Source organism: Podarcis liolepis (assembly GCF_965112155.1).
Source record: "Podarcis liolepis genome assembly, chromosome: 14".
Lineage (NCBI taxonomy): Eukaryota > Metazoa > Chordata > Lepidosauria > Squamata > Lacertidae > Podarcis > Podarcis liolepis.
The window spans coordinates 43,753,405-43,769,164 of NC_139569.1; the positions used below are offsets into that span (position 1 = coordinate 43,753,405).

Genomic DNA, 15,760 nt, shown 5'->3' on the forward strand with positions numbered 1-15,760 from the left:
GTCTTAATTCACCTTTATTTCAACTGCATTACACTGGCTGACTACTCTACAGCTATCTCACCATAAATCGCCACTGTCTCATATCAGATCTATTGTGCCAAAGCATAGTGTGAAAGGAGTTACAAATACTGAACTTCTGCCTTATCTCAGTATATTTAGTAATTCCTGCTTTTCCTTTGAGTATTTAGGCTGCAAACCTAAGAGCACTTATTGGGAAGTAAGTACCATTGAATAGTCAGCTTTACTTCAGAGTAAACATGTTTAGAATCATATTGGACACGACACAACTGAAGTCAAATAAGGATTCTGCAAGTAGTTGTCAATACACAATGCTCCTTTGTTTGACTGTATCCCACCAGTTTCTTTTCTTTCAAGATCAAGCTTTAAAACAGCCATGACACATGTACTTCTGTACATTCACTTATTTAATATATCAATCAGAAAATAACATACTTTTTGTAACAAAAAAAAGGATACTCAATAAGCAAGCATCTCAAAAAACAAAGCACTTCCCAGGTAAGTGCCTATAGGATCACAGCCTTGATACTTTTACACATCCTCAACCACTTTAATATATAATCTTACATGCCTGAAATGATTCATATACAGTAGTAACTGACTGTGTATTTAAAGTTATGGAAGTATAATACAGTATAGCAAATACTCCCGAGTGCTCATTGCTCCAATATGAGATATGAAATTTAACCTGCAATCCTGCAGATGCTTGAGACATCGGTGGTACTTACCTCTGAGTATACATGCATAGGATTGCACTGTTCACTAAAAATAATGTTCAGGCTAGTTATGACAGTGAAATACATTATTGCAAGCAATAACTAATGATGAATACACAGTTAACATTAGAAGTCAGGACTCGCTTAACTCTAGTGGCGTGAACCATTTTTACAATAGCTACACAAGTTCTGAATAAGTAGAACGATGCTATCTGACCCACTGAATTTAACTACTAGCCACAAACACAATTAAAGGAACTAGAGCAGATTCTACTAGAAGTGGTCAGGAGAATATAAATAGAATGAAAGTTTTAGCTGCTTTGCATGAGTTTCGATGCTGTCCTAACCTGTGTTTATATCATCCATTTATACAGAGATTGAGTTGCTAACAAAATTCCTGATAGCAATCTCTGACAGATTTTTTTTTCATGTTGCAATTGTATGATAATAGCCTAAGCCTAAGCACAACACTGTTCTGACATTTAAAATGATCCTCCCAGGGCAAAGGGTATTTTTCACAATGAGTTTCTGTCTTCCAGTTCTTGATTGATGAAGTAAACCCAGCTCTTTATTGACAAAGTCAATCCAATAAATTTTCACAACCTCCTTAAAAAAATAACACTACAGAGACTAACAATAATTATCAATTTCAGGCATTAATCCTTCCAAAACCCTCACTCTCCCCCCCCCCAAAATGGACCCAGTACCCATCTCATCACAATATTATCACCACCCATTAAAAAAAAACATTTATCCAGGATAAAAATGTTAAGCATAGGATTTTTTATTGAATCATTTACCTCGGTCAGGCTTCATTTTCAGTCCAAATCTTTCTTCTTCTTCTTCTTCTTCAAGGAAAAGAGGGGTGGAAGGGCTTATCCGGGCTATTTTCTCTCCCTCTTCTTTGTAGTCTCACTAATGCTGTCTGCAGCTAATTTCTCTCTCTCTCTCTTTGCTATTGTTACAGGAATAATACAATAAAAATCCCCCCTATCCTTAACAGCTCACAAAAATCTGTAGCAGCTAGGCCTCCTCCTGGCATTTATTGTGGTGGCAGCAGAAGTCTGCTGGGAGGGGGGGGGGAGCTAGACCCGGCCAATGCCTGCCTTCTTCCCTCCCTCCTTCTCTCTCTCTCTCTGGATCTTGCCAGTGTGTCCTTCTTTAACACGGCGTCTGAACAGGTCTATTTATAACCTGCCTGGACCAAAGCTCAGACAACAAAAAGTTAAAACTTCCCCCCGACGCGTATGCAACACACTCGCCCGAATCAAAAGGCTCTGAATCACAGAGCCCCAGGGCAGGGTCAAGCCAGGCTGGAGTCCATTGCGTTTTACCTGTTCTACGGAGCCAGGCAGGAAGGAGGAGGGAGAGAGAGGGAGAGAGGGCAGAACTCCCGACCTCCTTCCCCCAAATTCCCTGCTCGCGCGCCGAGACTAAATAAAAACAGTCTGACAACAGCCGCCGACGCTCATTGTCATAAAAGGAGGGAGGGCTTTAAAAAAAAAGAGGAGGAGGAGGAGACGACGGGGAAGCCGCGCAGCGCAATGGTCCACTTTGTTCCTTAAGTCCTCGGAAACGCGCAACAACAAAAAAAGCCTCGCGCTGTTCGTGGTAAATTAAACAGCACCTGGATTGAGCTCCGCGCAAGGAAAAAAAAAACAACCACCACCTTCCTCCTCCCTTTTTCCTTGGCTCGGCTCGACCCTCACCTTACACAACCCGGCCGAGAGGGGAATAGAGGGGGAGGGAGAGGAGGGATGGAAGGCGACTTCTTCCTCACCGCCCCATCGCTCAAGTCCCGTGTCAACGGCAACCGCCAGCCCCTTTCGGCGCTCCGGGCCCTGCTAGACACCCGCCTCTCGCGGCGCGAACACCCGCGGAGGTCCCGAGGCGCCCGAATGTGCCTGACGCGCGCGGCGGCCAATAAAAGGCTCCCGGCTGCTGCTGCTGCTGCTGCTGCTGCTGTCCTCCTCCTCCCACCCGGCCCCTCACCTGCCCCGCATGAGCCTGGCTCGCAGTCCCGCTCTGGCGCGCACCTCAGCGGGTCTAAGTCAAGGCAGGCTGTCGCAGCCGCCGCATCGCTCCCGCTCCCGCTCTCTCTCCTCCTCACAACCCGCGGCGGCGACTCCGGAGAGGGAGGCGAGCGGACACCCGCCGCTGCTGCTGCTGCTGCTGGGCCTCCTCAAGCCCTCACGTAAACAACGCGGCGGCGGCGACGCCACCCGGACCTGCCCGCCTCAGTCCAGTCTCGACGCGCAGGCTCTCCCTCCCCGCCAGCCGGGCTGTTGTTGCTCTTGCGGCGGCTGCCGAGGGTTTTCCATGACTCCGCCGTGCCCTCCTCCGCTGACTAACTCTCCTCCTCCTCCTCCTGACACTTCTCTGCCTCCCAGCCAAGCGGGCCGCCGCCGCCGCCGCCGCCACACGCTCCCTAGTCACGGGCTGAGGCGGCGTCGTGCGAAGCGGGCAAGCGAGGAAGAGTTGGGCAGACAGACCCGCTGGCGCGGAAGCTTAACGCGCGAGGCAGAAGCCGGGTGCGGGGAGAGTCGCGAGGGTCTCTGCCCCGCCTCCCATGCCCCGCGCAGCTCTAGGGCTCTCCGGGAAGCCTGCCTCAGCCGCCCCGCTCCTCGCCTTCCCAGGCGGGCATCCCTCCCTCCCTCCGTCCTTCCTCGCCGTCGCTATCTGGTTTATTTTGCCTTGTCAAAAAAAACAAAAAACCACCACCACAAAAAAACACGGCCGACGTCACGTGGCCCGCCCGTGGCCAATCCATTTGCAAGCTGCTCTTGCCTTCCACTTGTTTCTAAGCCTGGCGAGGAACTGCGTTGTTATGGCAACCGAAGCCCAAGTAAAAGTTGGGCCTGTTGAGTAGTGAGAGACCAAAACAGGCCCTGTATGTTTTTCTTATTTATACAAACGCGCACACGCACTGCCGTTTTCCCCCAGGATCATAGGGGGGGGGGGAATGCCGGTGACGGCCTTTCCTTTCGTACTTTTGTGGGTTTTCGCCTGAAGTTGGGAAAGTTCTAATGCAAACAGTGTTTGCCGGTGCAAACTTCCTCAGTCTGAGCTCTTAACTTGGGACAGAAGTCATTGTTCTTTAACTTCCTTACTCCTACGTGCAAAAATCATCCAGACTTCCCATGCCCTCTTTAGTGTCAGGCTTCATCGGGAAATAAAGTCCTCATTTTACTTGGAATCATCTCTTCTCATTCTAGTTCTAAAACCCAAACCTTGGGGGTGCAATTGCACTCTTTTGCTGTACTGCTCATACAGAAGTAAACCTACTGTGCAAATTCTAGAATGTTGTCACTTGCATAATAGTGAACAATGTCCTCAAATTTCAGCTGCTTAGCATTCAGTTTTCTTTCTGTTTATAAAAGGGTACTGAAAAGGCATGGAGCAAATAAAAGCCAGAAAGTCCATTGATTGTTTTCCATAGAGGTGTCATTGAGTTCCTGCCCGAAAATAACAAAAACTGATGCAAATGTAGGTGATCAGTTTTCTTTTTTGAAAAGCGAAAAAGGGCCTGGGCCAAAAAACACACCCAAAGAAATCATTGTCACTGTGGTGATTTCCCCACCAGTTAGTATTAACATATTGGGGGTTTTTAAATCTCCTGTGGTATTTTTCAAACAAAAACTGATAGCAGTCTGAATTGCCTTTCTGCTTTGGGACATTTTACATCTCCAAGATGCACTGGAATTTAACCTGGAGTAGAAAAATGTCTCAATTTTAAAATAAAAAAATTCCTTCCAGTAGCACCTTAAAGACCAACTAAGTTAGTTCTTGGTATGAGCTTTCGTGTGCATGCACACTTCTTCAGATACACCAATTTTAAAAATAACGTTTTGTAGGGTAGGTTGGGGTTAATTGCATTTGAGATCCTCTGAATAATAGTTTTGTGTTTGGTAGCTCTGGAACACTTTACAGAGAAAAATGAAATGGCATAGACAGCCTGATTCTATGTATCTGAAGAAGGTATCTGAAGAAGTGTGCATGCACACAAAAGCTCATACAAAGAACGAACAGTTGGTCTCTAAGGTACTACTGGACTTTTTAATATATTTCTGATTCTATGCATGTTTACGCAGAGGTAAGTCTCACTGACAATTCAATCTTATGCAGCATTTAGCACACATAAACTTATTAAAATAAATTAATTCAAGTTCACCCAACTCTGCATAGGATCTAAAGGAATTAACTGTGCATACATAAATCAAAAACACCTTTCTACATGGCAACATGATTTCCCCATTGATGCTATCAAATCAACAGGACTGCTCAACATCACACAGCAAAAGATTAAAAATCTTGTGTAGCACTATTAACTAGATGAAATGTACATAAACTGCAATCCTAACCACAGTTACCTGGGAGTAAGACTCATTCTTTTCAATAGGTCTTACTTATGAGTAGACATTGTTAGGATTGCCCTGATAAATATCTGATTCAAAAATCCAAATTAGGATATTAGGCATCACATGTATTTTTTGTGGAGGTGGTTGGGTGGGATGAAACATACTTGGAGTGTAGGAGCTGCAGTTGTACACTTGGAAACAATTGTATTTCAAAGGGAGATAAGGAGAAGGGTTGGGCTTTATCTCCTGTGGGACCTTTCTTCAAAATGTGGTAAACAATGTACCTGACTATCTAAGCCCCCTTCCCCCATTAACTCCAATCCAATCTAAAACTACCCAACTGCATCACTGCCCTCAGGGAATGCACAAATTGCTCTCTCCCTCCCCAAAACTGCCAGCTGCCCTTTAGGTGTGCAAGGGAGAATCTGCTCCCTTCCCTCAGCTATAGAGCTTACTTTCTCCAAAGTTTGATAGGTATCTCACTGCAAAAAAGGGGCTTTCCAAGTATAAGGAGACAGACTACTAACCACTAGCTCCCATTAATGAGACATCCACTGAGGATCATCCTGGGCTATTCACACACCTAACAAAGAGGGATTGAAGCAGCCCTATTCATCAGTGTATTGTGTTTCACTTTGCCTATTTGCTCCTCATATGCTGTAGCAATTTTGAAATACTGTTACAGGGTTGGAGGGTTACTTTTGATGATGGCTATGAGAGCCCTCCAGCCCTGTGGTCTGTTATCTTTAAGATGGGAGTTTGCAATAGAAAGGACCTCTGATTTAATCAAACCAGGCTCTTTGTTAAGGTAATGATGCTCTTCCAGGAGGGCGTAGGCCTCCATCCCTCACCTGACTGGGTGCCAGTCATCTTAGGGATAGTAGAACAATAGGCCACAAACTACCCATAATCTGGGCTGGACCTGGGAAAACGCAGAAGTTTGACTTGCTCGCCTTGCTAAATACAAAGCTATGACTTGGGGGAACCCCACTAGAAACCTAACAGGGAAGTGGCGTCTCTTAGAGTGTTGATCTTTTGAGTCCTACCATCTTATGCTCAAGTTGTATACATGTTCAAGTAAAACCTTATGTCCTAAAGAAACAGCAGTCTCCAGTGAACTTCAGTCCAAGGAAACCAAAGCCTGGGTTAGCCCTGGAGTTTCTCGCCGCCCAGAGATTGAGCTGCATGTTACAACACCTTTCTAAACATTATATCACTAAGTAGAAAGAGTTCACAGTACAACCCTTCAGCATCAAAGCACATTGCCAAACACACAAAACTACTATACTTCTCCAGCCTTTCATGCAGTGTTCAGTTACAGTGACTGGAGGTTTTTATATACCTCTAAATAATTAGAGGTGTGTGACATCATATATGAGCATAACCTTTCTTCATCCCAAAACTCTTTACAGGATGTAGGATGATGGTAAAAGCAGTAATCAGCAAGTGCAAAAAAAGGAATCTCACTGAGCAACAAGGATTACAGATGTATGAATGTGACTATACTCTCTATGAGTCAGCCACCCTCAGAGGGCTTAATATAAAGAGTGACATCCTTTAGGATAGGGCTGATTAATATTTTTCAGACTGAGGAATGCATTCCCTTTTGGTTAACCTTCTGGGGACCACATGCCAGTGGTGGGCAAGGCCAGAAGGCAGAAGTGGGCAGGGCAATGAAAAGAAATTTTATATTTGTATAGTAGGCTAGTTTCTACACATGCTCACACAGCTCTCTATCCACACAAACAAGAGCCATCATTAGAATGCAAGGACACATTCCAGCCAGGCAAAAACATTTGGGGTACAAAGCAGGGACAGTGAAGTCCACCTGCATACGGGACCTTAATATATCAGCCATGCAAGACTGCAGTGTGCATCACTTGGAAACGCAGCTCAATAAAGGCATTAAGGAAACTGAGGGGAATTTGGTCAGATAACTAGCTTTTAAATGCTTTGCTCTCAGGAGTGAATATCAAGGGGGGAAATGGGTGCTTCTGATTAGTTGCAGGTCCCTTTTGGATTCTATTCAGAAGAGTCAATCCCTTAGTTGACACTTATTCAAGGTCAAAGCAGAGTTCAGTTCTGGAAAATAATAATAGCTGCTTTCCAGAGTTGGCTACCCTCCAATTCCATATAATACAGAGCAGGAAAATGCTCAATAGGCATAGTGCAGTCTTTAACTGAGTGCAGTCTGCTCTTGCCATAATTGTTGGCCACACGGATTCTGTAAGAAGAGCTGCTGAGATTCCTGGTGGTAGAGAGTATAGTTTCCGGGTGGAAATATTCAGCTCAGTTGGTAGAGCATGGGTCTGAGCCCCACATTGGGCAAAAAGATTCCTGCATTGCAGCGGTTTAGACTAGATGACTCCCATCATGCCTTCCAGCTCTACAATTCTATTCTATGCTTCTATGACCCTTCCAATGAGGCTTTCATTAAAGATTATAGCCAGGTATCTAAATGAGTCTGTTCTATAGCCAGTCACCATCTATACCTAGAACTCTGTCTGCCCAAAATCACAATCTTGGTATTAAATTTATAGGTAGGTCTTCCTGTTCACAGTAAGAAGAGACTTGGCCCCCCACTGTGGCTTGGCCCCCCACTGTGGGTGCCCAACGTCAGTGCACAATGGGCCACACCATAATGATGTTGCAATGTGACGTGATGCCATCACGTCACGTCCTCATGACAGTGCGGTGCATATGCTCCAGTGCCACAGCAGCGACTGGACTGGGGGCCCCTGCCGAGTTTCCTTCAGCTGATATGAGCATCTAAAAAACTTTCCTTATCAGCTAAATGCTACGTCAAGTCAAAACAGCTGCTCTCCCAGTGCCTGTCCTCCAATTAAAATATATGGCTTTCAAGCCCACATAAAAGTAAAGCAGATAAAGCAGATATGCTCCTTGCCAGCATGTTGCAATTAACATTAACAGCTGACCCAACTGACTTTAAACTTATTCAAAATAAAAACAAATTTAAACAGACTGTGGAGATCAAGAACAAGCAGCCTTACTCGTCGTCCCTGTGAATCTAATAGCAACTTCAGCTGGTGGATGTAGATTAGATAAGCAGCATGGAGAAAGGGTTCGACCAATTACATGGCTGCTCTGATAAATTTCAGATTCCCATGCACCTGCTTTAATAGGTGTTTGTTTTTTAAGTCAGGAAATGTGAACACAGATCTCCTTTGTGTAATTTGGTCCTGTTTCTCTTAATCATGTCAAGTGACCAGAATGTGCTCTGTGTTCTCCCCCCAGACACACACACACACACACACACACACACACACACACACACACACACACAACTGCTGAAATCATTCAAAGGTTCATGATGTTTTGTCCACTTTGATTCATAAGTTACATTGGCCATAACCTAAAATCAAGACTGACATTAAATCCCCATCAATTTGTAAAAAGAATGCCTGAATCTTTCCTTTTCAGAACTCATTTTCTTCTGGCCACTTATATGTAATTTGTTGAGTGCTCTGTTTCAGATTCACTGCACTTGGGCACATTCAAGGAAATGACGTACAATGTTGTAGGTCTAGATTCTTGCGATTCCGAAGGATAATTGCTCCTTCTTAAGTGATGTGGCACTTGGGAGTCAGAGTTAGTATATGTCTGCTGGCAGGGATAGACAAACTTTGAAAAGGTATTTTGAGATGATTTGCCCAAACTTCACCCCCAGCCTCCTCACAGTAGTCTGCCTCAGGATTCCTGGTCAGTTGAATCCATTGCAGTTGCTGTTTCATTCCTCTTCTTCTGCTTCTCCTCTGCTCCCCCTTCTAGTCAAAATAAAAAATTCCTTCCAGTAGCACCTTAAAGACCAACTAAGTTAGTTCTTGGTGTGAGCTTTTGTGTGCATGCACACTTCTTCAGATACCATGCACACGAAAGCTCATACCAAGAACTAACTTAGTTGGTCTTTAAGGTGCTACTGGAAGGAATTTTTTATATTGACTATGGCAGACCAACACGGCTACCTATCTGTAACTCCCCCTTCTAGAACATTCATTCATTCATTCATTCATTCATTCATTCATTCATTCATTCATTCATTCTTTCATTACATTTATAGCTCACTTTTCCTCCAAGGAGCTCAAGGGGGTATACATGGTTCTTTCCTCCCTGTTTTTATCCTCTCAACAACCCTGCAAGGTAGGTCAGGCTGAGAGACAGTGACTGTGACCCAAGGTCACCCAGTGACCTTCACGGTTCAGTGGGGATCTGAACCCAGGTCTCCCAGGTCCTAGTTCCAAGACTCTAAACATTACACCACACTGGCTGTGTACAAGTAAAAGGTTAAAAAAAGGGAGGGCGGGTAAAGGACCCCTGGACAGTTCAGTCCAGTCAAAGGCGACTATGGGGTTGTGGTGCTCATCTTGCTTTCAAGCCGAGGGAGCTGGCATTTGAAAGCTGTGCACAAGTAGTGTGTAGTATGCAAAGTACACACAGAAATAATGTGATCAGACCCCAGGTGCTCTTGAAAAAGTACCTACATCTGGTGGTTGGACAAGAAGTAACCATGTGCTTTAAGATTTTGATTGTACCTGAAGAAAAAGAACTTTGATCTATTCCATCAAGGTACAAGGTACAGCATCACACTGCAACAGCCCCAACTCAGCGGGCACAAACCTTGCAATCAAAATAAACACTGGCCTCTCTTTTTTGTAGCAAGGCAAGGCAGAGAACTGGGAGGGTTTCTGGCCAGTGGGCAAACATTGCATAAGGGAAGTGGGCCTGGAGTGGAAACACCTAAAGGTGAATTTTTCACAACCCTGTCCTACTAACCAAAGTGAATGTGAATCATATTCTTAAACAATTCAATTTGATGTCTGCAGTGTTTTCCTGCTACCTAGTAACTCCAACTAGTCACTGTCTCGTGGGTTGCCTCTCTAGAACAGAGATAATCATAGAGTTGGAAGGGACCACAAGGAATATCTAGTCTAGTCCAATTGCCTGCAATGCAGGAATTCTTTGCCCAACGTGGGACTCAAACCCACGAACCTGTGATTAAGAGTCTCCTGCTCTACTACTTGAGCCATGCTCCTTAAAAACACTCATTTCATTCTTCTTTTTGAAAAACCTAGGAAGTACCAGTTTAAGTATTAGAATGTTAGAATGTCTACAACAGGACTGGCTCCAGGGCTGAAGGCTCCCCAGCGGCGGCAGCAATTACACCGGGATCTGTAGGATGTGTCGGCATTTAAACTTCCCAAATTGCCCTGGATCAGGCATAAGCAACCTTGTCCCTCCAGAAGTTTTGGGACTACAATTCCCATCATTTCTGACCACTGGTCCTGTTAGCTAGGGATCATGGGAGTTGTAGTCCCAAAACATCTGGAGGGACAAGGTTGCGTATACCTGCCCTGGATCAACACTCTATATCCGAGGTATTACAGGTAATTAAATGGATGTCTCAGAGATCCAGGCACTCACATCGACAGACCCTCCAGGTGTCCCTATTTTCCAGGGACAGCCCCTTATTTACAGAAGCTGTCCCAGTTTCTGTTCTGAATGGATGCCAGGGGCTGATACAGGCTTTAATCTACAATCTTACCATTATGACATCCCATAGTACGCATGCACTGCTCTGCTAGATCTGTCCAAGGTCGATATAGTCTACCAGCCTGGTTCTGGCAATGTCCAAGTAGATGCTTCAAGAAGCTGAATGCAAAAGTGGATTGCTTCCTCTTGCTGTTTGTCCCAGGCAGCAATTGGTATTCAGAGATGCTGCCTCTGGACGTGGATGTTTAATTTAACTTTCCAATAGACACATCCTCCATAAATTTGTTTAAAACCCCACTTTGAAAACAGGGAAGGGAGAAAACTATTCAGACCAGAGTGATGGTATTATATATTGCCGCCGAACACAGCAAAGGCAATCAGAATGCAAAAATAAAAGTCAGTTGCTATCACCCCACAAGAATCACAAATCAATATATTTAAGGAAGCAGTATTTTAGGGAGGGCAGTCCTTTGAAGGGCTGTCTGGCCCAATTAGTGTGAGACCTAGTGTGGTGTAGTGGTTAGAGTGACAGAATAGGACCTGGGAGACCCGGGTTCAAATCCCCATTCAGCTACGAAGCTTACTGGCTGACCTTGGGCCAGTCACCAACACTCAACCCAAACAACTTCACAAGGTTGTTGTGAGGATGAAACGGAGAGGCAGAGAAACATGTATGTCACCTTGAGCTTCTTGGTGAAAAGATGGGATACAAATGCAAAAAAATAAATAAATGGTTAAAAATTAAGTAGTGCAAGAAGGGAGAACAGAGACCTTGAAATTGCCCATTTGGGCGGCATACTGAGTAAGCACATTGGTGACCACAGTTTTCCCCACTATGGCGAGATGCATTTTATTTCTATTAAAATGATACTGGTTAATTATAAATCTTGCCTTACAAAATAGCATATGTAAATTGGTATTCCATTTTTTCCACTTTTTTTTGGTGATGCATAAGAGGCCACCCTAAATATATTTAAAGCCAGAATGTTATTTTGTTGGCTTGTTTTTTGCTTGGGCATTTATATACCACACCACATGCTTACCATGTGGAAATTGTTACCAGCTGAGAGTTGTTAAATTGCTTTGCTGTTTTCACTTGTGCTTATGCTATTATGGAAGACTTTGCCATAAGAAATAAAATTGTATTCATATTGTATACCTGGCCTGTCTGCTCTGAAATAAGAAAAAATCCTCTAAAATGAATGTTTACCATATGTATAGATTTGAGTTGTGTTCCCCAGCACACATTATTATAATTGCTATTGATTTATTAATTGCCTTGTCTTGAGGTGACTTACGTATAAGATCATTAAAAACAGTTAAACACACACACACACACACACACACACACACTAAGTAATAAGAACAAGTAATAAGTGGACACTCATGGCAAAGACCCCATTTATCCAGCTGGGAAAGCCCATCAAAACAAAAATATATTCAGGTGTAACACCTATTTGTTTTGCACCAAAGGGAACAAACCACGGGCCTTGGAAACCCAGCAATTGCAACAAGACTTGATTAACAACTGTGAGAGTTTCCAGCCCCTCACTATGGATCCCAGGGATCTTCAGAGCCCTAGAGGTTCTCTGGCCTCTAGAAAACACCTGGTAAGCTCTTCCCCCTGGTTGAGTTAGGATCCTTCTGATATGTCTATTTAGACAGTCTGGTTTCCCCTATAATCCCTCTCTTATCAAGTGCATCAGCGTTGTCTGACCTACTTCAGCAAACCTATTCCTTCCTTGGCTTGCCCCTGAGGTGGCTGACCCCAGAATTGTCACCTTCACCATCCTCCCGCCCTGTCCAAAGTCAGGCTTGCCCATAGCTTAGCTCTTTACTTTTTTCTTTTTCTGCTGCTGCTCCTCCTCCTTCACCCTCCTTCCCTCTCTGCTTTGGACTTACCATTGTCCTCTGGCTGGTTGAGCATCTCTCCTTCTCCAGCAGGGCTGTTGTTCATCTGGTCTGTTCAGCTCACCTAACCTGCAGCTGATGGTGTGAGGAACTGCAGCACCAGCCACTGGGCCACTTCCTATAGTCCTCCTGGCCTGGAAAGTCAGGTGATACTGGGCGGGGTGGACAGGGGGCATCAGCACAAAGGCTTTCAGGCTTTCTGATGTCCTCATTTCAGGCAACTTGTTGCTGGGGGATGCCATTATCTGGTTTTCCCATTGTGTACCTGCTATCATCTTTCCGTCTGCCCACCTCCAAGATACCCATCTGCCCTCAGGCCTGTAAGCCTGACTATGGCTTTGTTGTTGAATAGTCACATGCTGCCAAAACAGCAACCCCACCTTGGAGAATGCTGTATATATCCAAACACAGAGACTTTAGTGTGGGAATTGCATGTATGGTTACCCATAGTTCAGGGAGTATTGCAACGTCTGTAACCCCACGTACGCCAATAATTTAAAAGGAGAAAATGAAACAGGCTGCTTTCCTTTGTGATGGGGAGAATGCCCAAATCATAATAATAGATTTTAATAATAAATTTTATTTATATCCCACCCTCCCCAGCCAGAGCTGGGCTCAGGGCGGCTAACACCAGTAAAATTACAGTAAAAACATAATGGGGGGACCAATTTAAAATACAAGTTAAAATGCAATTTAAAATGCAGCCTCACTTTAAAAGTAGCCCATAAATTGGCTATTTATCAAGCAAACAACTAGTTTTGGAGCAGATTTTCTAGGGCCCCTACAGACTGTAGTGTTGAGCACCTTTCTTCAGTGTTCCAACCAGCCATGCCCTATTCCAGGATACTCCATTCCATTCCTTTTCTCTTCCCTCCCTGGTTTCCCATCTCCCCCTCCCTCACAGCCAGCCAACATTTTATGGCCCCTCATTGGGCTAGTTTCGAGGTCCTGCTCCTCCCAAATATTTGTTGTTGTTCTACAAAACTTAGGGTTCCCCCAGGGCCCAGGCCTACTTATAACCCTTCAGGTGTGTGGATGGTGCCATTTGTCAGAGTAAATAGTGTTTGGGTAGGTAGACCAACGATTTGACTCTGTATACGAAAACTTTGTACGCTCATAGATTTTCTTCTTCTTCAAAATGCTTGCTGCTGCTATGGAACATACCGGTACTTAAAGCATGTGAAAAGCCAGTGCTACAAAGATGTATTCTCAAAGGAGAATAAGTGTGTGTCACCAGGGAATTATCTTCTGACCACAGTTCAGTTTTCAACCCCTGGAAATTTTGCAAGCCTATTGGGTGTGTTTGTTCAAATGAGGCAGGTTAATGATCAGACTGTTGGGTAAACAGAAAGGGGGTCCATACATATTGGCCTTAGTAACCCGCCAAAATTTGTGCTCATCACACTCCTTCCCCACCCTCAAGGCTTCTAGCATCTGCTAAACTTTGGAGGCACTCGGATTACTGCAGGGACTTGCTCCAACCTCTCCTTCCTCCACCAGCTCAGACTGGGGGGCCTATTTGCATTCACGTTTGGAAGTGTCTTCAGCACATCCAAGAGCCAAAATAGTTCTGGAAACATTTACAGATTGTTCCCTATTGAAGGAGAATTACATGAAGATGATGTACAGATGGTACACAACACCAGTGCAGTTAGGGAAAATGTACAAAACTAGTTCAAATACATGTTGGAAGTGTAAGGAAAAGGAGGGGACATTTTATGATATGTGGTGGGATTGTAAGGTAATTTTAAAAATTTGGGAAATGATATACAACGAATTGAAGAAAATGTTCCATTTAACATTTGTTAAAAAACCTGAAGCATTTTTATTAGGGATTGTAGGGAAAGATCTGCCCAAAAAGCTGAAAAACATCTTCATGTATGCGACAACGGCCGCGAGAGTTCTGGTAGCACAAGGATGGAAGACTGAAGAAACCCCAACCAAAGAATCATGGCAAGAAAAATTGATGGACTATGCAGAACTGGCAAAACTGACATACAAGCTACGGGACAAGGATAACTGTGACTTTAAAGATGAATGGGAACCCTTTACAAAGTATTTGAAGAGACAACAAAGCGAACTGGACTCCTTGGCTGGTTTTGAATAAACATTCACAAACTTTTAGTTGATAATAATCAGCTAAATAGTTTGAGGATTTATACAACTGTGTAACATGCAGAAAACAGCATTTTTAGAGAAATCAAAGACTGGAACTGAGGGAAGTCGGGGGTGGCAGTGGGGCGGGTTCTGTGGGGGGAGGGAGGGGGAGGGAGGAAAAATGGGGGGAAATAAGGATGCTATGTTTCTGGATAATATATTTTGTTTTAATTTTGAATAAAAGTTATTTAAAAAAACAAACACAAAATAATTCTGGAAACAAGGTCTCCTTGCAACTATTTCCTGCTATGCTCAGCTTCATTCTTACCAGAGAGCCATTGTGATGAGTGAATTTCTGGACCCTGATTGCGATTTTCTTTTTCTATTATTGACATTATTTATATCAGCCTTTGCCAACCTCTTGGCCTCCATCTGCTTTGGACTGCAACTCCCATCAGCCCTAGGGCTAGGCTAGGGCATCCGCTGGGGCTGATGGGAGTTGTAGTCCAAAACAGATGGAGGGCACCAGGTTGACAAAGACTCATTTATATTTTCTCTTATAACAAAAAAATTCTGGGTGACTTAGGTTGCAACATTAAAACAATAACAGTACTTTGAAAATGCAATAAAAGCAATCAACGCAATCACATCAATAAAATAAAACATTATTAATATCATTAGAAATAAAAGCATAAACCAGATCAAATTAAAGAGACAGCACTTTAAAAGGCACATGATCAGGAACTGGGCGGGGGAAGGGTCACATAATTAGCTTTGCTAAGAATTTGCTTTGCATACAATTAATTCATTAATCTGATCAAGATTTCCTGCTGCTTCTTTCCAAATCTGTTCACTTTACTAAGAATAGCTTTGTTCTTTGGGGCAGCGGCTGTGAAAAGTTAATTGAAGTGAGAGGTCCTGTTGTGTTAACCACTTTGGAAGGCTGTACAGTAGAAGTTTTCAGGCTGACAAAACTAATCTTCTCCGTCTTTAGGCCACTACTGAAAAATCAACAATGTTGAAATAATATTAATATATAGCATTTGAAATATGTACCTTCTTCTTCTTCTTCTGGACTCACTCACAGCCGAGTAAGATTATCTTCCATAAACACGGTTTTAACAATGAATCCGTAGGTGACTGTGGAGGCGT

General features: G+C 43.8%; 1 protein-coding gene and 1 long non-coding RNA gene across 2 annotated transcripts in view; one reads left to right on the plus strand and one right to left on the minus strand.

Annotated features, from left to right (window-relative positions):
- Window positions 1-3,428, minus strand: part of ATOSA (atos homolog A) — a 43,748-nt gene extending 40,320 nt beyond the window's left edge. The window contains exon 1 of the mRNA XM_083475669.1: window positions 1,535-3,428. Coding sequence (XP_083331795.1) covers window positions 1,535-1,550 — 16 coding nt within the window. The 5' untranslated portion in view covers window positions 1,551-3,428. The remainder of the gene's footprint in view (window positions 1-1,534) is intronic.
- The window catches only part of LOC310693666, a 321,657-nt gene that overhangs the window by 286,792 nt on the left and 19,105 nt on the right, over window positions 1-15,760 (plus strand). The window lies entirely within an intron of this gene.